We start from the raw sequence: 25610 nt of genomic DNA, 5'->3' as shown, positions 1-25610 counted from the left end.
CTATCCTTCATGATAATTAGAAAAGTCACAAAACACCCTGCTGTACTGAGTCAGGATCTCACCCATCTGGGATTTATACCAGGAGATGTTCTTTTCTGGTGTTGCTGTCAACAGAAATGTTTAAATATACCTTCAAGAGCTGAAATATTTTGAAAGAAATTATGTTTGCCTTATGTATGCAAGCAACAGTCTGCCTTTAATGAAGTCTTTGCTAAAACTAGAATATATATAGTCACCTTAATTTTAAGAGGAATTACATGTGGAAGAAGATGAAGTAAAAGTGTTAGGATCTTGTCAAAGTGAGCTATTGTTTTATTTTTTCATTCTATTTTGTTTTGTTCTGTTCTACTCTATTCTCAGAATTTAGATTACAAACTCAAATTTTTAAGCATAATAAATTGAGCTCTTGTGGTGCAAAAGATAATGGTGTTCACAGGAAAGAAGACATTGTCATTGTAGCTTAAAGAATACAGTATCTTTATTTTAAACATGAATGATGAGCAGAGATTCGTTCTGCTGTAAGGTCTTTATATCATCATCCTCTCATAAACCACCTGAACTCCTTCTAGTAGTGCACTGAATTATATGATATTTTATATCACTGTCATATGCAGCTCATTCTTTTTTCTCATCTTTCCCCCAGGGAAGAATTGTGCATGCAGTGGTAAGATTTATTTCTTCCACAGAGTTTTTTATTGTATTCAGGTTGGAGAAGGCAGGTCAAAGAAAAGTATTTTGCACTAGGTGATAAAATATGTGTTAGTCCTTAAGATTTTTTTTTTTTTTCTCCCTGGGAGTTTCTTCTATCCTCTTGGATCCATCGCAGAGAAAGTTTTCTCTCTTGCTCTCTCATATTAACTTTAAGTTAAAAGCTCAATTTTGCCTGAGGAGTTATTGATCACAGCCTTCATTGAAATATTTGGTGATCATTCAGCAGTTTCAGACCCAGGCCAAGTAATTGCCACTTTCAAGATATAAACAATTCCAGAACAAACCTGAGATAAACTGATGTAGCTCAATAGATTTCAATCATTAATATCATCTGAGGGTTTGACCTAACTTTAAAAGGAGTATATAAGAGTTCAAAGGTGTGGAAAGCTGTTCTAGCTACAAATCACTGCAAACCTATTGTGCTGTTGCATCTTTGTAGTCCTAAACACTGCTAGGAGAGTTAAAAATTAACATTTCTCATTAGAACCAACATTCTAAATTTTTCACAACCTGAATTTTTTAAAATCATGAGTGATACTTGAATCTGGTTCAATCTTTTGCTGTTAATCATACTAGAAACAGCAGTCTTTCAGTGATATGTAATCTTTACTGAGCATGAAATGCAAGGATATCAAATAGCCGTAACGATCTACTTTGACTGCAAAGCTTATGAGATCTAATAATTCACTTTACTCAGGCTGAAATTTCAATCCATTTATCTTTCTCAAAGCAACAAGATGATACAATATTTAAAAACAAATACCAAAAAAGCCAGAACAAGAAAAAACAACCCACACCCCCTTAAAACATACAAACAAACCCAACAACAACCACAAGTAAGCAACAGAATAGTTAGTTCTTCATGACTGAATTTCTCAAAACACGGAATATGAGGTTTCGCCAGCTTCAACATTTCTTTTATGTATAGGTGGCACCTGCGTTGTTAACCCCACCGACCTGTTCTGCTCTGTTCCTGGTCGCTTGTCTCTACTCAGCTCCACTTCGAAGTACAAAGTGACCATTGCAGAGGTGAAGAGGCGCCTTTCACCACCAGAATGCCTCAATGCTTCCCTCTTAGGAGGTATTTTGAGAAGGTAAGTTGAAGGTGAGGGCAACAAGTCGTAGACAGTGCTGTAATTTCTCTGATTTTGTTTTCTACAAATAGGTTTTTTTCTTTTTCCTCACTTAGGTAGGTGGTCACAGTTTGGAAAAAGAGAAGACTGATTCTAGGGAAATTTTTAGTAAATGAGAAAAATGAAGATTGTGTTGACATTTTTCATAAAAAGTTTACATTTTTTGGTGAACTGTTTTTTCTTTTTAACCCCCTCGGTTCAGTTACTAATCAGAGATGGATAAATGTTGCTTTGCCTTGTTTTGAACAAAGCAAAACCAAACCTTCAGTGTGTGGAAAATTTCACCAGAGCTACAAATCTAACAATCTGGTTGAGAAACTGTTTCAAAGTAAATTGTTCTACCAAGTATAGTTACAGCCCTCACCCAACAAAGAACTAAAACGCAGAGGTGTAGGGATTTCTTTTTCTTCATTTCTCCTTTGCATATCTTTTGAGTGCAGAAAAGACAGAACACACTCGTTTTATTTTCCTTGTTTTGAGATACTGAAGGAGAAGCAAGTAATCAGATAAAATTTTGCCTCTGACTCTTCACTGACCAGAGTAGACACCTGCAGAGAGCAGAAAGGAGGAAAGTGGCAGACTGCGCCTCGCATTGCAAGAGGCAAACAAGAAGGCAACTGTAATTCAGCCAGGCATGTGTAAGTCGCAATGTCCCTGAGGCATCAACTTAGATGGCATAAGCTACTTGAATGCCCTTTGATCAAAGCTAGCTGCAAAGTCATAGGCTATTTCACTGCTGTCACTGAAGGCCACACTGATGCTCATACTTACACTGAAAGTCATTTTAACCAACCTGCAATATTCTAAGACATGTAGTAGTCCAAGAGCTGTCTTGAGCCATGTTGCAGAGTAAGGACTGTGGATCACAAAACTGTTTCAGGGGCATAAACCTCATATAGCTGCCTCTATAGATAATGAAATCCAAAATCTTCATCCACAAACATTTTCCTCTGTTATTGCTTCATCTAGGAGAGCCCTTCAGCTAATATTCACAGAAATACTAACTTCAAATAATCATACCACAGACTTCATCTATATGACTGCAAGCTATTAAGAATGCAAGGTCATCCATTTCAACATGGGGAATTATTTCTCTCTTCTATTAAATGCTAGAATGTTTTTGACCCAGACCAAATATCAATCTTCCAAATCAACACTGGGCATGGTTCAGGAGTTAGCAAAAGCCAGGGACTAGTCCAGCCAGCAGTTTGAATGTGCTAATTCTGTCTTATGAAGCAGAGAGTGTAAATGAATGTAGGTCAAGCTATACCTGTAGGTGTTACAAATAGAGAACAGATTCAAACACTCTGTCATTGACCAGCAGAGATGTAGCAAAACCAAACTTTGTTCATGGTTTGCCTGAGACCAGACAGGGTTGGTTTTTCATCCTGACAGCTGTCACTGTCTAGGTATTTTTCCAACTAGCATTTTTTCAGGATAGTGTGCTCAGAAGACATATCATGACATACAACATGGTCAAAATTGTGGTATCTCTTAGTGGGCAAAAACGACCATCCAAATGGCTGTATTCCAAATTTGGTTTCTTCTTCTGCCTAAAGAAATCTGAACCTGCACATCTAGTTAGGTATATTTAATACTCAGTAATTGATTATTCTAAGCTGAGGGTCCCTCCATCTCGTTTGGGGCTAATTAAATATTTGTTGGACAAAAGCAAAGGTAATTGTACTGATGAGTCTATTATCTAATGACCAGGTCATTAATTTGGGATGGGGGAGATTCCAGTCATTGCTTTATCCAATGTTTAACCATTTTAGCATTAGCTGTTTGCTGCCAGCTGGCTGCTACATTTGTCTAAAAGTCACAGGTTAAAATTCCCTGAGGCTAGGAAAGAAATTGAACCTAAATAAGTCTGCTGCATAAGTGAATATGTCTCAAATGGTTCAAACACTGAGGTATGGAAGAAAAGCTGGTGTGGGATTCACCAGGAACCATTTTGTGAGAACAAAGTGACGTAGGCATTTGGAATAGAGGCATAGATAGCAAATGGTAGCTGGGATTTTAGCTTCAGCATTTCCTACTGCCTTATCCTTTTTCCTTATAAGTATTGGGCTTTGTAGGCTACATTTCTAAGCACCCAGGTTTCTACATAAATTATAGAGGGATTGCTAGAGCTGGGTTCCACACAAACATCTACAATTGAGTAGCTATCTGGCTCCTTTTATTGTCAGGTGAGAGAGATGAGTAAAGTCCCCTCATTGTAGATGTCTGTTTAATATCATTCTAGAAGTGCAAATTTCTCTCTCAATTGTCTTTGGAGCCTGGGATGGCTAAATCAGATATAAACCACTGCACAGTCAGTGTTTATATTCAGTCATTGCAATCCGAGGCTCCGTGCCCAAATCAGGATCATGGGTTCCACTAGGTGGAAAGCTGTCTGAAGAGCTAATGCCCTTGTGACAGGCATGAAAATGTCTAATTTTGTCAAAGGACCAAGGTGAAAGACTCCCATAGGGTGAGCAGGACATTAAGAATAGACCTCGGAAAGATTTTCCATGATGTCATTAGAGCAGGCATTACCCCACACATTTGTCAATAAGGTGTGTGCAATTTTTAGACTTATATTAACATGGGGAAAAAAGTGCAAAATAAAGACAAGCTTCTCTTTCCTACTGTTTTCTCATGATAGAGCAAAATCCAAGAATGGAGGACGCTGCTTGCGAGAAAAATTAGACAGATTGGGACTGAATTTGCCTGCAGGAAGAAGAAAAGCAGCAAATGTCACACTCTTGACTTCCTTGGTAGAAGGTAGGGCTTGTAATATTGTAATAGAGTATAAATTTAATTAAAATGTTTCCTTGTATGTAATATTTTTCAATTACAGTGTTAAATATCATAACATATATTTTGTACAAATTGAACTGATTTGCCTAAAACCACAGACAGAACAAGTGGCGAAATGGATGTTCACTCTGAGACATGTTGGCACCAGCAACTGGTTTGGTCCTGCAGTCTCCCCAGCACTGATCTGTGCTTTTTTGTGTTGGGATCTGACTTACAAATCAATGATCCAAATGTTCTTGTGAGAGAGATGTATGTCTCATACCAACTCTACAAGTAGGTTTGTTTATCCTCCTTTTTTTTTTTTTAAGTTGTGAATTTTCTGGGGCTGTTCCAAAAATGTGATGATTTTTTTATTCTCCCATAAGAAGGCATAATATTTAGACAAGCCTTTTCCCTCCCCACACATAAATGAATGAAATCTGCTTTCAGATAAACTCTAGACAGGCCCAGGAGATACTTCCTTGGCCTTTATTTATTGTTTAAATATCATTCACCAAATACTGCCAGGCTCTTCAAACCTTCAGCTGGGAGATGCAGGTTCAAACCCCTCAGGCAAAGGGAAGAAACTCTACCTGAATCTCTTCTATTCTGGGTGAATCCACTAAGTACTTACTTTGTTGTCTGGCTGCAAGTAGCAGCTCTGGGAATTTCAGATCCCTCCTCCTTGATGCTGAGAGCACTCAGCTCATCCTAAAGGTCAACACTTTCTAGGATCATAACCTGAAAGGACCGTACAGATCTAGTCAAGCAAGCTGAGGTTTCAGCACGTATTACCACAGAATCACAGGATTATAGAAAGGTTGAGGTTGGAAGGGACCTCTGGTGATCTTCTAGTCTAATCTTCCTGTTTAAAACAGGATCAATTAGAAGAGGTTGCTCAGGACCTTGTCTACTGAAGTTTTTATCTCAGAGGATGGAGACTCCCCAAGGCAGAAATAGTGCCAAAACTGCAACAGTGGAGGTTTTTCAGCATCTAAGAGGAGGGACTGAGCTTCTCAGAGACCATTGAGTACAGAGAACTACAATGGGGCTGCTCTGAAATACAGGTGTGTCCATATCACACCTGCTTGTAATAAAAACAAAGCTGTAATGGAGTTTCAGTCTTACATAAGTTACCAGTTTAGACAAGTAAGGGTTGTTCCTACCCTCACAGTCCTGCACACATCTTGGGTCTTAACAGGGAAGAATAAACAGAGCTATGTGGCTAGCTACTACAGGAGATTGAGAGTGACGAAGCTCTCTTTCAACTGCTTGTCTTGGACTGATGGTGAAGTACCTGTACTGTAAGTCAGAATTAGATACCTTTTCCCAAAGGATAGAGCTGTGCTTGCCTCGCTGCCCTTTGCTTAAAGCCAATAGCAAACCTGTTATCAAGCCTATGGTATTGCTTTTTGTTTTGGACTGCCTTACTGTGAGTCCTAAAGATGTTTACTGAGGAAACTGAACTCATTTTGACAGAGATCTGTTTGCCTAGATATGCTGATCATGAATTTTGTCTACTGGAATTCTGGGGAAAGGCATCACCATGTACATTAACATTCCAACAGAAAACAATATGAAGCTCATTTTCTGTCTACATAACCAATCCTCTGTCAAACTCAGCAGTGCTCATTGAATTCTTTGTAGTAGAATGTGTCCTCTTGTACATGCAAATGTTACTTCCAAGTGGTACTAACCTGTAGCATGTTTACTGCAAGAAAACTCATCCCTCAATGGCTCCTGATGTTGGAAGAAACAGAAAGTGAAAGGCACAGGTTTATTCTGTGTTTTAGAGGACACAAAGAAAACAACCTTGGCTTTTTCTGTGTGATGACAATACAGAAATTGACATCATGACTTACTAGTCTTATTAAATCCCTAAATACTAGGTGCATTACCATTAGGAATCTGGACTGTGTCACTCTTGATTACTTTAGATGGTTCTAAGTTTATTATTACTAAAGGTCCTAACAGTCTTTGTTGTATCGAGGCCTTTAATATTTCTGTATGGTAGAAATGTGCTCAACCTCTTGTATACCTGTTTGAGGTAAGAAAAGACAAAATTACTTCTACGGTGATTAGGTACATTGACCAAAGCCGTCTCGAAAGTACCTGGCATGACTAATAAATTTCTTCCTCTAAAATAGACTAAAATCATTGACTTTTGGGGGGTACCACTAAGCTCAACAGCAGAACTGTAATAAAATTCTAGGCTGTGGTGGTCACTTGAAGATCCATTATGAAAATTATTGTAGCCCCTTTTTTTCCTGCAAGCTTACTTCTTTCGGAGTTCAGGATGTCTGCTGGGTGTTCACTTTTATTCTTGGTTTGGTCAGGTTGCATTTTTAGTGTCTTTGGTAGGGACTTCTGGGGCCCCAAGTAGGAATTGTTCGACAAATCAGCTCTGGTTTTTACATTATCATCCACATAAATCAGCACAATGGGTGGAAAGAGACCGGGAGAATGAAGTCCGCATTGCAAGAGTCTCCACAGCAGTATGGGACATATCTTTGTGTAACCTGTAGGTGAGGGATGCCCTCTAGTGCCTAAATTAGGTGAGGAGAAAGGTCATTTTTCTTACCAGCTCTAATAGGAAAATTCTTATGTCTTAGCTAAAACAATAAACGCTCCTCCATTAAATACTAGCATTGCCAGGACTAGCCCTACTGCTGGCTCAAAGGAGTCAAAGGCTTCCCCACTGGGAGCAAGAAAGAATGTGAGGAGAGGTGTCCCCTTCTGTTTGGACAGGTCACGGCATAAATGTGATTGCAGACGCAGGTAAAAGCAGTGAGTGAATGACTTTAAAACCATGAGATTTTTTATGCACACACACAAAAAAAAAACCAACAAAAAAACCAACACACACCATCTCCCCCTCCCCCCAGAAAAAACAAATAAACTCAAAACAAAGAAAAAAACATCAGAAAAAATCTGGAATCTGTTTTCCTATCAAACCTAATTAAGACGCTAAATTTTCTAGACACTGAATTGACGTCACTCATCATTAGGGGACCAAAACTCTCAAGAAAAATAAGTCAAAAGTTACTTTTTTCACACTGCTATCAACTGTCACACTTCTCCCCCACCAGCCTTTGTTTAAATATCCTTCCACTTGTTCCTCCTCCCTTCTCACCCTACAAATATAAAAAAACTTTCCGCCTATCCCTCCTCCCCCTGGGTAACATTTCTGTTACATAGAGCACCCGGAGGAGGCAAAGCCAAGGAGTGTAGGAGGTTCAGATGCTAAATGTCCCTCTCCTGGGACACAACTTTTGCCTTCACTCTGCATAGGAGCATGTCTCATTCTTGTTAGACCCAGGAGACATGCACGCTGCTCCTTGCACCTGCCCACAGAAACCTGTCAAGGTACATGGCTGGCCTCTCCACTCAGGCTTTCCAGAGCTGTCTCTGCCAATTTGGCTTCAGCAGTTGTCCTTTACCTTCATGCAAAGCTCCCGGGACAATTGTCAAATCATAAGGAAAGGCAGCACTGTCTATAGTTGCAAAGCTGTGTGCTGGGAGAAAGAGTCAGTGATCCCCAACACCTATTCTTTGTCTCTGAAGGAGAAAAGAGCGGGGATATTGCACATAGGGAGATTTGCTTTTAGATTGAAACTAGGCAACTGGCTATTAAAGCTAGGGATTTTAGGGATTTCTACTTTTAGTATAACTCCTCCCTGATGTAAATAATAACTAGGCAGAAGAAGGCAAATCTAAGGTAAAAAAAAAAGAGGTCAGTTCTTCCAAATTTCCAACATTTCCACATTCTCCCCTAGAATAAATGTTTGTCCAAATTATGATGTAGAAAAAGAAAGGGAATCTTTTATAACATTTTGTACAAACTACTTTCCCCCACCAAGCAGACATATTTCCTACTGTACAGTAATACAAGGAACCTCTATTCACTGTGATTGACAAAAAAATAGTATATATAGAAGTATATCACAATCCACCAAATGATCATTTGGTCCAGGTTCAGAATGACATAATGAGATATGACAAATGGTGTTCTGCAGAGTGTTTTCATGTCCAGATTTGGTTTTTTATTTAGAATTTGATATTGTAATTTGGAATGCCTACTCCTTATATCATGTGGAAGTGCATACTTATATAAATAAATATGCATAGTTCTAATGTGCATTCCTAAATACATCAGCTTTCCATTTCCAGTAAAAATATATTTTAAAATACATCTAAATATTATTTTTATTTTTTCACAAAGCACAATATCTGCATTTTTATCTGTCTGTATCCACAAGCAGATAAGACATTTTATTTCTTTTTGCTCAAGATTTGATCTCTTTATAAACCATTAGTGCTCAATCACAATCGTGTCTCCAGGTAAAATGGAAAAGTTTTATAGTTTTGTATAATTTTCTCAGATCATCAAAACAGTTTAGTGTAATTTTCTCAGCTCTAGTAAATAATATACACAATCTTTCCAAAGGTAACTTGAATGACAATTCATATTTTCATTCCCCATTTTTTTACATTAAGTGCAAACACAAATATTTCAGTCAGTTTGTTGCTGACTCTATTACATAAATGCCTACAGTTCATCACATAAAGTTTTGCTTTCTTGAAGAAACCAAGTATTTTCCAACAGCTAAATGTTTAAATTCCTAGCTGACTACATTCCTTGTTACTTGGCTTTGACTGGAATCAGAACAGAGCTGTCTGGAGAATGGTAATTCCAGCTGATGACAGCTTCAAACAGTTTGATTTTTATCTTCTTTCCATGCTGGTATGAAAACAAACCTATCAAGTGTTTTAATGGATTTTGGTCAAAAACAAAACCTGGTGTTTTTCTGCAATTGATTTACTCTAAGTTTTTATTTAAGGAAATTTTGAAATTGAAATTTTGAAGCATCATTACAGAAATTTAAAAGCCATGGCCTCTTCATGGACGAGAAAAGGTACAAATTTGTACCCTTTCTCATCCATGAAGAACTCTGGGATAGGTGTTTTAAATACAAAACTGGCAGCCAGCTATATGCCTGTTCATCCTGTCTCACTGTTAACATACCACTGAAAACCACTTCAATTTCACTGGAAATTGTTTTAGTTTTCCAGAAGCTGTAAACTAAGTGGAAACCATATCTCCTTTCAACTCAAAGATAGTGGTTGTTTGCTAACTTCTTGTTCATTTTGAGCATACTGGAAATCATGTTTAAAAAATCCAAATAATGCAGATGATTTTGAGTACAATCTTCATTTTTTGCTGTAAAATTGGTTACAGCTGCCAAGCTTGTTGATGGCTAGTATCAGCAAATTCCCTGGGATAAGCGCATGCATTTTACTAGTACTTGAATCCAGTCAGGTGAGATAAACACACAATAAAATATTTGTGGAAATTAAATGTATTTTTTTCTGGTAAAAGCTCCAGTGATAGAAAGGGAGACAATAAACTCTGAAAAGATGGAGAACAGAGTTATGAATAGAGGTCAGTGGTTTCTTATGCCTCACACTGACCCTGCACATGACCACTGCTCCCATGGAAGTTTCCATCTTCCTTGGCTTGGCCAGGTCTGTGCAGAGTAGATCTAGTCTTGCTGGAGATGGGATTTATCATCTCTATTGTAGCTGTATCCATCCTCTCAGATCACATTGTAGTCAGCATGGAGAAATCAGCACTTCTGGGTGATTAACAATTGAATTAAACTGAAATGATAATTAAACATTTGATCAGTTGCTCAGAAAAGCTGTGGAATATCCATGGCTAGAAATATTCAAGACCAGGCTTGAAAAGGCCATGAATAACCTAATCTAAGGCCATGCTTTCAGAAGAACATAATATCCTGAGTTCCCTTCTAACCTGGACTTTTCTGTAATCCTTCTGATTCAGTTTTGCCTCCTACTTTAGTATGGGATGATACATGCTTCAAGAGCTAGTTTGTCTCTATTGACTTGAAAGCATTAGGTCAGACACCAATATCGGCATTTAATCAGATAAGTTATACCACACGTGTTCCCAAAGGGAAGTGTTCCAGGTCCTGCATCCCTCTTAACTGTTCAGCTGGAGCATTAGACCAGTCTCCAAACAGCCAGGATCCAATGCCATCTCTCATGATGGCAATCAAATATACAATTCTGAAAAAAATAAAATAATAAATAAAACAATAAATAAAACAGTCACAACACCTAACCCCAAAACTATTCTAGAGCACATCTCTGTTTAATCACTCATGCAGATGTGCTTCAACATACACTTCTGGTACCTGACCTATTTCTACAATGAGATGAGAGCAAGTGTCATCTGGAAGTACCTATTTCCCACCAGGGAAAAACTAACTTATGCACAGATGTTCACACTGCAGGCAGCTGTGTTCAACCATATAAATCCCACACCAAAGCTGGCAGAGTCACAGCACGCAGGTCAGAGTAAACCCTATCATAAAATTCTGGGTTCTCTAAGCTAGTGGAGAGGGGCAGGTTCTTCTAGAGGCATTTGGCACCCAGCCTGGAGTTGGGTTATGGTGTCCAGTCTCTGTAGTAAGGTAGAGAGGCTTCCTTTGCCTTGATTTCCTCGCCTATAAAACAGCAACTGTGATCTTCATTGTCATCCCTTTTTGTCTTGTCTGATCAATTTTGATTGTCATCTTTTTGGAAGCAGGATTTCTTATGCTTTATTTTGGGGCCTGCTTATCTTTAGTGTAGGATGCTTGTATTGTGCCTGCTGGCTTAACCCCCAAGCAAATATGTTGAAATGTATATTATCTGCACAGCTCTATTCTACAGAAGTTTATTCTTCCTTTAGAAATAGAGAACTAAAACACCAAAGGCTGAATCTGAGATCTTCAGAGTTATTTATTCCTACCTTTCACTAATTTCCATGCCTTAAATGCCAATCATGAACTGGACTTACGAAATCTGAGCAGCTGCCCAGTGCTCACTGGTGGCAAGGGAGGAGATAAACCTGACTGTCGACTGGTATTTTCTCCTGAGAGGAATATCCTTCCTATCTTCTGGCTGGCACCACCTGATGACTAAGCAAGAGCAGGCCAAATGGGCTCAAATCTGTAACAGATTGGGAATGAATGTCTGCAAAAGTGGTTTGTTATTGCTTGGGTTTTTTTGGGTTTTTTGTTTTTTTTTTAAGATTGGAAGACATTCGGTAACCATAATAACAGTAATAATAATAACCCTAAAAACTGACTGACCTGTTTTGTTTGACTACAGGGGAAGCATTACATTTGGCCAGAGATTTCGGCTACACCTGTGAAACAGAGTTCCCTGCCAAGGCAGTAGGAGAGCACATTGCCAGACAGCACATGGAACAGAAAGAGCAGACAGCGAGGAAAAAGATGATCCTAGCAACAAAGTAAGAAGGGAAGGGAAATTAAAAAAGAAATCTGGCTGTCACTTCTCCATTTTGGATCTGGGGGCTGGGGGAGGGAGGAGTGGGAGTGTGGAGCTGGATAGCTGCAGTGACTGCTATCACAACAGTAGTCACTGACAGCAAGTGAGAGCAATCCTCTTTAGAGATGCTGTAAGAGGAACCTTCTTTACTGCAATGAGGTTTTAGTGGCTGTGCTCTCATTGCCTGTGGTTAAAGGGGCACATACATCTTCTCAAATGCTCTGGTTTAGATGAAAGGAGGGGATACTATTATATGTTACAATCTATAGCACAGAGATCAGCTTTGCCTCCTGTTTGCGTGTGACCAGGACATGTAAGCTTCTACTGAAGTACTAGTTACTGTGGGATAATTATCATTAGTCTGCTGAGGGAGAGCTGGTTTACATAGGGATAGATGGTCTTGGATGGAAATTGTGAGAGTTGCCCTGAAGTCAAAGGCACTGGAACAATGTACACAATCAGGGGAGCTTTGCTAAAGCCGTTAAAGACACACAAAGACACCTGACTGTGCTCTAAACAAGCCACTGTCTTCCCTGAAGCAGTATCATCATTTTAGGATAACATTTCACCTAGATTAATTAGCCTTCATGAGCCATGGGAAAGAAGAATAAATAGTCAGTAGGGAACAATGTAGAGCTGCACTAGGCGTATGGTTTATCTGCCTGGTGTAATCTTGAACATATTCATACTCTTCCTATGCCTACTGCAGTGTTACACAGTGAGGCTGCAGGAGAGCTGAAGCCAGGAAAAAGAGCTGTCAAACCACCATCCCAGTGCTGGAAACACTGGGAAATCATGCAGGCTGGAATATATCCAACAGAGAGCAATCACCCTCTATTAGGGGAGAGGACTGGCCAGCAACAGGGTTGTCCTTTGTATCCCAATGCCCTTCTGCTTTGCCAGGATTTCTGGCCTTTGTGTGCCTCTTGTATCCAGAACTCTTTGCCCTGAAGGTGACCCAGGGACAACATGAATTGAAACATCTCAGACTTGTGAATCGCTTGAATATAGCCTGCAATCCTTCCCTGGGGTGATAAGCAGAGCATCATGTGGCTCAGGGATAATTAATTTAATCACTTGTACATTAAAAGGAATAATATAAGTGGAATATGCTCTTATTCTTACCTATACCCATGTTTGTTTTAAGGGCATGAGGGGTTTCAGAGACATAAGAATAAACCAGATGGCAAGAAGCAGGGCCACTCTGCAGGCTGTGTCTCCCCATTGCTGTATAGCCCATTAACAGTCTGCCCCTCTACCTATGGGAAAGCTGATTATACTGTTGCACAGCACAACCTAAACAAGAGTTAAGACTGCAAGTTGCGCCAATTGGAGGATTTGCCCCTTCTGTAAATTGTTACTCAACCATAATGATACAAATTTTCCCCCTTCTTTTCTGGCTCTAGTGAGATCATAGTACCATAGGTTGTAATAATCAGTGGGTAACTATTATGTCCTAACTCCAAAGGCTGGCTGCCCCACTGAGGGAGTCTCACTGCTCTTTCTCATTACTCCATACCTACTTTCTCATCCTCTTTTACTACTGAGATAGTGAGTTGTGGGCATACATTACTCTTAACCCCCATGAATTTTGGGCTTGTAGGCTGTTATCCTACACTTGTAAGGAACAAAATTACTTTTCCCCGTTTCTTCAGTTTAAAGTACCAGGTAAATTGATCAGAGAGATCTGTCGATAATATGAAGTTAGGCGGTATCCTACTTTAGTCAGAGTGCTTGTCACAGGGACACATGGGTCAATGTGTGTGCTACTACTGCCCTCTCCTGCCTGGAAGGAGAACAGTGATTCACAGACCAGTCCTGTCCAGGTACTACAAGACACAGGTTCATACTATCATAATATTAGCATTTTATTTCCCAGCCATGCTTCCAGGTGTCTGCTTGTAGGTGCTCCAAACATTTGTCAGGAGTTTCAGTTACTCACTAGGCACGTATAAGCTCTAGGTTTGTAATTTCTGTAATTTCACATCTGCCCTGCATCATGTGCTTGTGAGGTAGGACACCAGAAAAAGTGGTGGATTGTTGTGCTGCCACCAAAAACAACACTGTAATTCGAGGGTGGTAAAATAACTTATTTCAAGCTTTGCCTATGGAAAGAACCACCTCTGTGTGTTGCCATTGTCCACTTTAGGTCAGAGCCAGATGTCCATAGAAGTGTGCCTTTGGCAGAACTGCTGAGATTTTCCACATGTGGGGCCTTGAGGAAAAATAAGGGAAAAGAACAAGGTTATTTCCACAATTCCTATTACATAGGTGAAATTCCATTCTGGATTCAGACACTCAACTTCAGTGGCTTAATTCAGTTGCCCAGACATAGGTACCTACTACCATTTTAGAGAAACTAGGTTATCCAGGTTGGTTACCAGCTGCTGCTCCAGGTCTGTTTTTCTTACTGTGTTGTATCTGCCAGTGGTTATGGATGTCTTGGGTACTACATATCTAGGTGGGGGGAACTAAAGAGAGCTGTTAGTGTCTAGAATGCAGAAGTCTCATGTCCAGTAAGAGCTCCCAGTGCTATCCAAGCCATCTATACCTTGCAATCAAGAAATCCACCCTCTCTGAACTGAAATATTTCAGCTGCCATGAACAGAACTGTGGCCCACAGGCTACTGAAAGCTATAGACTGCTACTTTAGATACCAGTAGCCCTCTTTAACACATGGAGGCTTTCTTTACTACCCTGCTCAACCCTCCCTGGTCTGAGGCTATGTTGATAGTAATGCAGTAAATGAAATCAGGACCATTTTCTACTATGGAACAAGCTATATTCATTATGTTTAACAAAACTATCTCTTGGAAATGGTCTCTCATGTTTGCTAACTCAGGACCTACCTAGGATAGTATGAGATGATGCAAGAAGATGATGACATGACCTGTTCTAACAATTTGATGGTCTAGACAAAGGGACCTTACCTGACAATTATCATGGAAAGAAGAGATGTGCTGTGTAGCCAGTATAGAGCACTGGACACAAGTGACAACAAGGGCAAGGTGTGAGTGAAGCAAGCTTTGGTTAAGAGCTGATAGGATAAGAAAGGGGTAAACAATGGGATAATGGAAGAAGCTGGTCCCCTATGACTCTCCTTCATTCCACTCACTTCCTTTGACTAAGTAGATGATTGTCTGGGCACTTCAGAGCAAGATGCTTCAAAACAAAGACTGAAGTGTCATAATTCTGGTCAAAAGGTGCTGATACTGGCCTGTTAACCCTAGACTCTTTAGAAAGGTTTCAGGGCATATTATGCAATCCACACGTAAATGAAAAAGACAAAAAAAAAAAAAGGGACCTGATGCCTGACTGTCTTTTACCATGGGTTAGTTCACCTTGCAGAGATGTGGGAGACCCTGAATGACTTTACAATAGGAGACTCAACCTGTTCAGGTTGCAGCTAGGACAGATACAGAACTGCTGAAGACCACCTCAATAATTCCACTTGATGGAGAGGTACATTGTCCTATGGGAAACATCACAGAGTATTACTGCACAAGGCCTTCCACATGAGACAGAGGGACAGATACCCACACATTTACACAGACCAAAACAGAACAGTGTGAATAACAGTTTTATTGTGGGACTACTTACAGCCAGTACAAAGTAATCAACATCTGGCTCATGACACTATGTGCTCAGTTTTCTGAAAAGTAGCTCTGAGGCTAGACACACAGGACTTGCATCTCTCTGACAGCTGGTCTTTGGGAGCCTGGCAACTCCATCACATTTGGAATGCATCAGACTCATGGGCACACATTTGCCCCACTCTTGTACTCACCACAAGGCATTTGCTTTGGCCGCCGCTAGAGATAGGATCATGGACTAGATGGGCTCTTGTTCTAATCCAATACAGGTTTTTTCATCTTTTCCTTATTATATACTGGAATATCTGACCATCTATCACAAATAGTTAGCCACCTCCCTTGCTGGAGTGACTAGGACTTTTCTTATTAATCTGTGGCCTTTAGGACAGCAAAACCATCTTTCTTTGTTTTTTCAAAATCACAGTCCAACTCAGCAAATAATTGTCAGCCCCTCTCCCTGTCACTACCCCAGGTGATGTTTTATTGCTAGTGGAGGCTCTGAGACACCACTTTACCTATAAATCTCCTTGGAAAAAAAGTAGGTTACTGCCTTTTACAGGTTTTCATGTATAATAAAAAAGTTTTTTCTTTTCTTTCAATCTGCCAGCATTCAGTAAAGACTTTTGACATGTGAAGATAGAAAGGAACTTAATTGCACACTTGGTTCTGACACTTTCCTTTGTCAAAATATAAGAACTTTTAAGATGAACTTTTTCAACAGGTAGAAAGTAGAGGTTGGAGGAAGGAGAGAAGAGCAGTGCTGACAGGGCCGACTGGGGATAGTAGATTGTTTAGAAGCCAAAATGACTGACTGTTTTCAGTTGTTGAAAGGAACTGTTTTTCCTCTAAGGACCTGATTCATTAAAACTGTATGCTGCATTTACATACATTTCTGCTGAATACCTCTCTTTGCCTGAAAGGCTAAGATGATGCTCTCTTTTCAAGCAGTCGGTGCCTAGGTCCATACAGATGACAAGTGCTTACAGAAATCAGGCTTGGATGAAGTCCAACAGCACAGCAGGAAATAGTTTTCTGCATCTCTTTTCCTCTTAGTCAAGGAGAGAGCTGTTGTATCCACAGTCTATGTCCACAAGTTGCAGAACAGTGATATAATGAAGGGTAAAAACAGGTTAGTATAATTTCCTCACTCGACAATGGAGAACCTTCTAAAGATCAAGCAGCTGAGTTTACCCACTTATTTTCCATTATGCTCCTGTCCCAAAGGACAAGAGTTACAAGGTGATAATGAACTTGAAATTTGTCTAGGACCATATGTGCAAAGTCTTCTAACAGAAATTGTGGACAACAGAGACATTCTTTAGTATTAGAAACTTCACACACACACAGTGATTGCATCTAAGCTAACAAAGTAAACCATGCACACACTGAGTCATGAGATTGCAATTGTCAATATTATTAAAATGTTAGAATTGTTTCGTGAACTCTCCCAAATATCTTCTGGGCCTGTTCTGGGAGATAGCCTATACCAGGGTTCATTCTCAGGAAACCACCCTGTTTAGAAGGCTAGAGGAGCATAACTATACAGACCTTACAAGATGATGACAATTTACATGAGGTTATTAGAATGACACCTGGCACTGTATACTTTACAACCCAGATTAGTGTCCTGATCATCTAGTGGGCATAATGTCCTCTTGACTTCACACCAAGTGCCTGTATTTCCAGTACAGTCAATGGAGAGTGATACGCTCATTTAGAGAAGTCCTGAGAGAGAGATCCAGATGCCTCTTCTTTTCTGATTAAGTGTATCATAAACCAATTGAAAGTAAGTGGTGTCTCTATTCATCCATGGTCCAGACAGTACTCCTCTGAGAACATGCACTAAATAAAGCAGATTTGATTTCTTTTTTGAAAAGTACATTGGTAGAATATTTCTAGACTAATTTGCAAACTGGCCCAACATGACAATATCACAAGAATGAAAAGGCCATATTTTCAGGTCTCTCCTAGTGCTAGGTCCTACACAGTGGTATCCCAGGGGATATTTTTAACCCCCAGCTGCTTAGACATCCTGAGAAGCCTGAGGGAAGGCCCAAGAGGGAGAGAGAAGACAGCAAGAACATCCATACTTTCCAAAGAAGTTGGGCTGCTAGGCTGGTAGGACACCAGGCAAGACAGAGCCCAGGTTCCCATTGCAAGGTGCCAAACTGTGGTCCCAGGTCCTAACTTCTGAAAGTGTGTATTGCCCAGTAAATGGTCACAAAGAAAAAGTGTAGATGATGGGATTTGCCTCATGTGCCTGTCTGTTGTGTAAGCACTGCCACTGAGTCACTGAGCACCTTGCCAGAAAGGAAGAGGCACTGTCAGGATACAAGTCCTGTGTACTGCTGTAGACATCTACTTTGTGCTGCCTGATATATGGTAGAAATATAGAACAATTTAATGAATGTTTCAATAAGAAATTTAAATACTGCTGCTGGAATAAATTGTCATTCTGGGAAGACCTATAGGAGAGGTCTCAGTTGAGGATCCGAAAGTTCTGTCACAGGTTCTACAACGAAGCAGAATATGGACATAAATGGAAACTGGGAGAGCAAAGGTAGCATTTTCCTTCACAACTCCTAGTGCTCTACTTGTCTTAAGAGTTAGGGCGTCAGGAAAGCAAGGCCAAAATGTCTAGGACTTCTACTTGCAAATAAACCAGTGCAGACAAGCAACTATACGTGTAATGTATTTATACAGAATCTTCAGGCACGTTCTAATGTTATGTTATCATTTTCTTTAACCATAACCCTTGCTTCTAACATAGGTAAGCTTAGTCACACTTAACACAACCAACCTGGGTCAAATTCAGGACAGAAATCATGTTTTAAAATGTCAGTGTTAATATGTTTCCAGAGGGCAACTATTCCTGTTCAAGAGATTCTGTATGTTGCTGGCTCTGAGAATTTGGAGCAAAGAAGCAAAAGGGAGATTTGTTTGGCTTTAATGTCTTTAACAGTGCCTCTGCTAAACATTTCTGTTATGAATAGATCTCTCAGGATAAGGTGACAGTGTTATGGGAATCAGTATTATGGAAAGGATTACATCTGTCTTATATGAAAATTTCCACTTTCTTTTTAGACAAATATGTAAAGAATTCCAGGACCTTCTAAGTCAAGACAGATCACCCCTCGGATCCTCCAGACCGACTCCAATATTAGACCTCGACATCCAGAGACATTTAACACATTTCAGGTATGATTTTGAAAGAGGAATGATTAACTAAAATCCATAATTTTGATAAAGACTACATATGATGTTATAGTGGTATTTGTTCCCTTGCCTAGACTATAATGTCCATAATACCTCTGTTCTCTGTGCCTATTAAAAGCATATGTTTGTCCAGCAATGTAGTTCAGGTTAGTTGCATTCACCCTGCTTCTAGGACCACAATCTGAGTTTGCATAAGTAATTTTCTACATCTCCCGGTCAGATCTGCCCATTTGGCCAGAAAGCTGTCTTGCTTTAGATGTGAACCAAACCACAAACTAACTAACAAAGTGGATGGTCCAGAAATGTAGAAACTGAAGTTCAGAGCCAAAATGACAATACAGATGAATCAAAGTAGCAATAAAAAGAGAAACAGTTAGGCTGCACCTTTACCAATTAAATAAATAGTTCCAGAGCCTCCTCTATGCTGCTGGGACCATTTGACATCATCTTACCATGACCATAATATTAACTTTTTAGTCTCCAAAGCAGACTGTCCTCAAAGTACACTACCTACTGAAATAGTTTTACTGCACTAATTGAACAACTACTAACTACAGAACAACACCCTGGAAAGGTGTGGGAGAATGCAAGCTGGCTGAGACTAAAAAGCCAGAAACTGCTCACATATTTAGCCCCAGTTTCTGGGCCCATGCCAGAGCAATATTTAATTTACTGGTGTAGACAGCCCAAAAAGCCATTATGAAGACAAGGACCATGGTGGATGTCATGCACACCAAGTCCAAACCTCATCAGAATTTTGTCTAAGTTATGGATAAAAGTGTATAGATGATTTGAGATCAGACAGATATATTAGCCCAGGAGTTGCTGTATAATTTCACATTTTTGCTTTAGGCTATGTGCTAGATACAGTCAAGAGTGAGATGGGAACTTCCAGAGGACCACTTTGAAATACTGGGGTCATCTGAGATACTTATCAAAGATAAGTTTGATGAAACATCCTAGAGGTGCTCCTGTCTTTGTTCAGATCACAAAGGGGAATACATGACTAGCTGACACTACAGATTTTATTTTTTTCTAGCCATTAGCTGATATGTGAAATAATCAACATGTAAAGAACTGTTCCAGAGAGTTGTTTACAGACCATAACACTGAACAAGTTCATTAGGCCTATAAAGGCTTAGAACGATGTTCCATATTCTTTGCTACAGCCAGCTGAGCAACTCTTCATTCATTGGTTGGACAGACAATTTTGGACCCCAACATCCCAACGTCTTTTAGTTATTATGATACAGGTAGAGAATGAAGCAACCAGCAGCCAGGTAGTATGAGACCTAACGTTTAGTCCCTCAGACTTTGAATGGATTCCAAAATACCAATACCCACCATCCCACTTCTTTCATCTATGTGTCAGGGGGTGGGGAGAGGCAAGAGTAACGTCTCATCCACAAATGCACACATTCCTGTTTATTCTAACACATACCTGCATGCACCCTATGTGTATATGAACAGACCTAGAAATCTCACTTCTGTTCTCATGTGGTGATGTGCACACACATACCACTTATGTCTATGCATGCTTTTCCTTATACACACACACTTCAATACCTAACTACACTGGCACACCAAAGGAGACATACTTATTTATGCAGGGTACTATTAGAGGGATTTTAATGGACTACCTAGGCTTGTCAAAAAATAGATAATTCCCCATTACATGCACAAAAAGTAAACGTGATACAAGGTAGCTAATCCCCAAGGATTCCTGTGTTTAAAGAGGAAATAGCAGTCAGGATAAAACGCTGAAAGCTTCAGCTACAAAAGCTGTCAACTGGTACAGTTCCCATCTTTCTTTCTCTGCTATACTTCAGTAGGTTGAAGTACAAAGCTTCTGTAGGCAGCTCCTGGATCATTCAGTGCTTTCTTTCATGCCTGCAGTACAAAATAAATGTTGGACTGAAAATGGTCACCTAGAAGAGCACAGGTCTTGACCGTATACAGATGCTTTCCTGGGTTTAAATCAGCCAGCCTTCTCTGATTGCGTTTAGGGAATGATGAGTACTGCCAGACCCACAGGCTGAGCTGAGACCATATTCCTTTTCCATCTGTTATAGAAAAGTTGAGATCAAATCCAGATTCTGACCCAGACTTCCAATGCTACTCATCTACATGTAGGTGCCTCCATTTCAGCCATGTGTGTATCTTCTGCTATACCCTCAAAGCATCTCGTCTGCACAGCCTGTGAAATCTGCATTACAATTAAGCAGACCTAACATAGACATCAATATCTCTCTAAACTCTAGTGACTGAGCAGTCTGGTCTAGATCTTCAGCTGAATGGGAGCTTAGCCAACCAGTACACATTAGACGTTTGTATTGTAAATAGCTAAAACTAGTGTAGACAAAAACATCGTTATTCTCATCCCCTAAATCTGACAGCCTTCGCAGCCAGATCATCTGAAGCCCTCTTACCACTACTTGCCTTCTTGAGATTAAGTATCACAGAAGGCACTTAAGTCTGTCACAGATGCTAGAGATGATACGAGAATGCAATTCACCATGTTTTCCAGGAGCATTAATTATTTTCCAAGTCAAGTTTTCAACACAGAAAACAGTGCTTCTGACTGATCACTTGGTTTCTCTGTGTTTCTCTGGGAGATAAACCTCAGACTGAATAAACCTCTGTCATGGGAAATTTGTACCTAATCAGTTGGGATGAGAGAAAAAGAAGACATTCTTGATACTCCAACACAGGGAGAAAGTTCTTGTAACCTAGGAACAACATGCTCACTGATACCTGAGGTCTTGACAGTAGTCTTGACAGCACAGCCTCCTACTGGTCACAAGCATAAATAGAATAGTCAGAAATCACTTCATAAAAAGATGTTGAAAGCATTTGCCTAACAATGCACATGCCTAACACTAAGAATTCAAATTTCATCGTACATTGGCTTCCACATCCCCTATCATAGGACCCAATCATAGGTCCCATCTAAGATTGGATTTCCAAAAGAGCAGGTTGTCCTTATTTATTACAGTGAAATGAACATGATTATCATGTATCTATATATATAAAAAGCTGTGCAACTCTATGCCAGAGGAGGATTTGACCTTGACGGTAATCATTGTCAAATACTCTGATGACACCTGCGACAGTCAGAGTCTAAAATTGGACTGTCTTAATAAGTGTCTGGTCCTGATTATACGTATGAAATTAATGTTATTTATGATCAAAATGCCCAAGAGTTGTTGATGTTCTATAAACACATGTTGCAGAGGAGATTTAAATATGAAACAGTGACTCCAAACAGTCATCACAAATTTTATAACATGCTTTTTCAACAGTGAAATTTTCATCTTCTTTTCTATCTGTATTCCAGAACCTGCACTTTCTCACAATAAATTCCCCGTCTTTTTGCTGTATAAATCTCTAGATTGGGATGGGTCCAAAATATCGCATTTGGCAAGGACAAAGCATAGTCTTTCACTGGAATCTCTGACAAGGTTTTATGAAATTTTTTAGCATAAATACAGCATTTTTTTTTAATTATTATATTACCCAATAAGAGCTGATTTTTGATCGTGGGGAGTCTCATACAGTTTCATACAGATTTAATATATCAAGAAGAGGTTCAGAAATTCTGCCTTGTAAACTATAATAATCAAGGCCGCAAAGAAACTAAAAGATGGAAAATTGGTATTTTATACACATGTATATGCTTATGCAATATGATGTCAAAAAAAAAATCATGACTAGAAAAATTTAGAGGAATCACACATCTTTATTATTAGAATAAGTTCTAAGATAATAAAAGACTTTCTGAAGAGCTGCAACATCTGATACCTACAGTAAAATCCAGCCTGTACTACCTTGGGGTAAAAGGGAGTTTTCTTTAGGAATAAAGTATCCTATAGCTAGTAAGTGTAGAGTTATGTGCTCCACTTGTTCCTGATGTTACTTGCTCAACATTAATAATTAAAACCAGGATTTACATACTGGCACAGGTTGGACAGAAACAGTGTTTCCCATTTCCTCTGTTTTAAATCTTCAAGCTCACATTTTTCTGAAGTTTTTCCACTGAGTTCCAATCCATCAAGATCTGTAAACATGTGTCCAACCTGAAGTACAGGATAGTCCCCTTGAAGGGATCAAAATTGCTGGGTTTGCTCAACCTCCAAACTCAAAGTTCATACAAAGCATAAAAGAGTGGAAATCTTCAAAGGAACTGCCAGGGAGCCTGAAAACTGCTGAGTTGTGCACAACTTTACCACATAAGCAAAAAACAGAGGCTCTTCTACACCCATGATACAACCATGTTTGTGCAGCTGCTCTGAGATGTCCATCTGACCCAAATACAGAAAACTCAATTCTGCATGAAGAATGAATTCCCAATATTGTTTGACCATGAACAGACAATTCTGTAGACCCTTACATTCACAGCAGCAACTATTGTTCAGTACCTCAACTGGGGCAGTATTATGTATACTTCATTCAAGATTTCTGGCCTGAAAGCCATCGCTTGAGCTACTTTGTCCCTGGATTCTGAAGACAGAATCAGAATTAAGACACAGAACAAACAAGAAAACCCTGGGAAAAGTGATGATACTTTTTGTTGGGGTACAAATGTCTCTTTGGTGTTCTCTAAAGGCTGATCTGTGTAAATGCATTGATGAGTATGTTACAGTAGAGAGAGAAGTCAACACATCAGTACTAGAAAAGAACACAAAAGTTCTTATAGCTTTAATGAGAGGAACCTATTTCTCTCACCCTTTGCTTTCATGCTTATTTTTCTTTCAGAACAGAAAGGCTATATCAACTTCTCTTTAGCATTGTAAGTTGGTTTTGGATTCAGAACAGGTAAAAGAGACTAGTTTTATGCCCAGTGAAACAGAGACAGCTCTCAATTTTGCAGGGTGATGGGAGGGAAAAAGGGGGTTGGAACGTTTGAAGAAAGCAAAAAGATGGATGTAAAAAAAGAGCACATATGTAAGGCTTTGAGAATAATTCACTTTAGAAAAGCCTGGAAATGGTAAACCAAGGCAATCATGACCTACAGCAGAAAACAAGCCTGCCTGAAAACACAACAGCTCCAAGACACACACCAAGAGACTATATTGTGCAGGTAGTTGTGATGGGAGATGGTGACGCCTTGGATAACCCCCAGCATCCATAATCCTGCCACTAACTCAGCAGAGCTGAATGGTAACATTGAAGACCATCAGGTTCTTCTGCTGGATTTGGAACAATGTTAACCAGCACAGTCATCAAGCCCTATCTTTTTCATGTCAATGGCATGCAGGTAGATCTGAAGCATGTCAGTATGTAAAATAGTTGTAATTAACCTGCATATCACTCATCTCTCTAGTATTTTTGCACTTCCCAGACATTTAATGCACCCAACACTCTCTAGAGCAGATAACCAGAGCAGATAAACTAATATTTTCAGTTGTATAGATCGCTGCTGTGAAGAAGGGAAATTTGTCTGTCACATTTCAGAGAAGGAAAGGAGACATGCAGAAATTAAGACTCTCCAAAAGATGCATGAAAACTAATATAATAAACTGGGTGGGTATGGTCCTGCACACTGGAACACAATTGTCTGTAATGTTTGATTTCTACTGTGGTTCCTTTTAGGTATTTGGCATAGACCAACTCTTTCTGTCCCAAACAATTCCCAGGCACAAGTCAGCCTTATCTCAGTCAATAGGATGTTCTCAGTTGGAAGCTTAGATATATGGCCACTACTTCACAGGTTAAAATGCTGGAATAATGGAGATGAAGCCAGGCTATCCCAGATCACTCATCATCAGAGGAGCCAGGACACTCTTCACTTCAGTAAAGCAGATAGGGCATTCCCTTGCTTCAGTTTAGGCACCTTAGGGTGATCCACCTGTCTGGTGAATCTAGGGATCAAGGCTCATTTTAGATGTAAAAGGACACCCTGTCTCACATTCATCTGCCACTCCCTCAGCTGAAGGGTCTTTTGTGAGTACTGCATCACATTTACCAATATTATAGATACTCTAAATGTCCTGTGGCAGCTCTGGTGGCATGGGTGAATCTGGAGGTTCATTTTCCATCCCTTCTCTTGAAGTTATTCTCTTTTGCAGAGGAAAAATTAAGGCTGGACTAAGAACGAGATCCCGTAAGTATCCTTCTCTAGTGGAGTGGCTTCTGCATTAAACCAAAACTTAGAGTTCTGGATCTAGGATCCTGCTTTATTCATTTCACACTTAAGACTGTTGATAAAGTACCAAATCAGCCTTCAGTCTAAGGATCAGAATTTAATATACCCCTCCAACTGGACTGAATGTCCAAAAGACTAGTATTTTTCTTTATTTTATACCCTACCTCACTCTCCTGTTGAGTGGAGAGAGCATGTATCTACTTCTCTCTTCCATTCCACTCTTATATATGAGCTTCCCACAGATTCAGCCAGGAACTTGAAAGTCACACTGACATGTGTTTTCTTGTCTTTGCCTTCGTAACCTGCCCTTGCATCTGATTTTCTTTTTTTTTTTTTTCTTTATTTTTGGCAGAAGTCTTTTTAGCTCCCCAAAATTTCGTGAAAACTAGAGTTATCCACAAACCCCACCAAAACTGACCCACATTCTGTGCTGGGAAACCAAAAAACATGACACAAATATTTACAAAAACAAGACTTGCTGAGATTTTACTCAAGAGGTCTGTGTCTGTTCATGTACACGCTACCTGACCTCAATAATCAGTCTCTTAGACTCACTCTCTTCACTTGTAAAATTGGGTATAGGCATATCTTCCATGACTGCTTTTGGAACACTTGTGTCTGTAAGAATTTGTAGTGTTTGGGAAGTTCAGGTATCCTCCTAATGTCATCCAT

At 39.6% G+C, this 25610-nt stretch overlaps 1 protein-coding gene across 1 annotated transcript in view; it reads left to right on the top strand.

The window, feature by feature from the left end:
• Positions 1-1639: 1639 nt before the first annotated feature.
• TFAP2D (transcription factor AP-2 delta (activating enhancer binding protein 2 delta)) overlaps positions 1640-25610 on the top strand; it is a gene marked incomplete at its 5' end in the record, with an annotated part of 31758 nt that continues 7787 nt past the window's right edge. Inside the window, 4 exons of the mRNA XM_010016079.1 lie at positions 1640-1805; positions 4492-4610; positions 11805-11946; positions 18662-18775. Coding sequence (XP_010014381.1) covers positions 1640-1805; positions 4492-4610; positions 11805-11946; positions 18662-18775 — 541 coding nt within the window. The remainder of the gene's footprint in view (positions 1806-4491; positions 4611-11804; positions 11947-18661; positions 18776-25610) is intronic.

Source organism: Nestor notabilis, unplaced genomic scaffold, assembly GCF_000696875.1.
Source record: "Nestor notabilis isolate BGI_N333 unplaced genomic scaffold, ASM69687v1 scaffold19716, whole genome shotgun sequence".
Classification (NCBI taxonomy): domain Eukaryota; kingdom Metazoa; phylum Chordata; class Aves; order Psittaciformes; family Psittacidae; genus Nestor; species Nestor notabilis.
The sequence above is the reverse complement of the archived record's forward strand: the minus strand, read 5'-3'. Positions and strand labels throughout refer to the sequence as shown.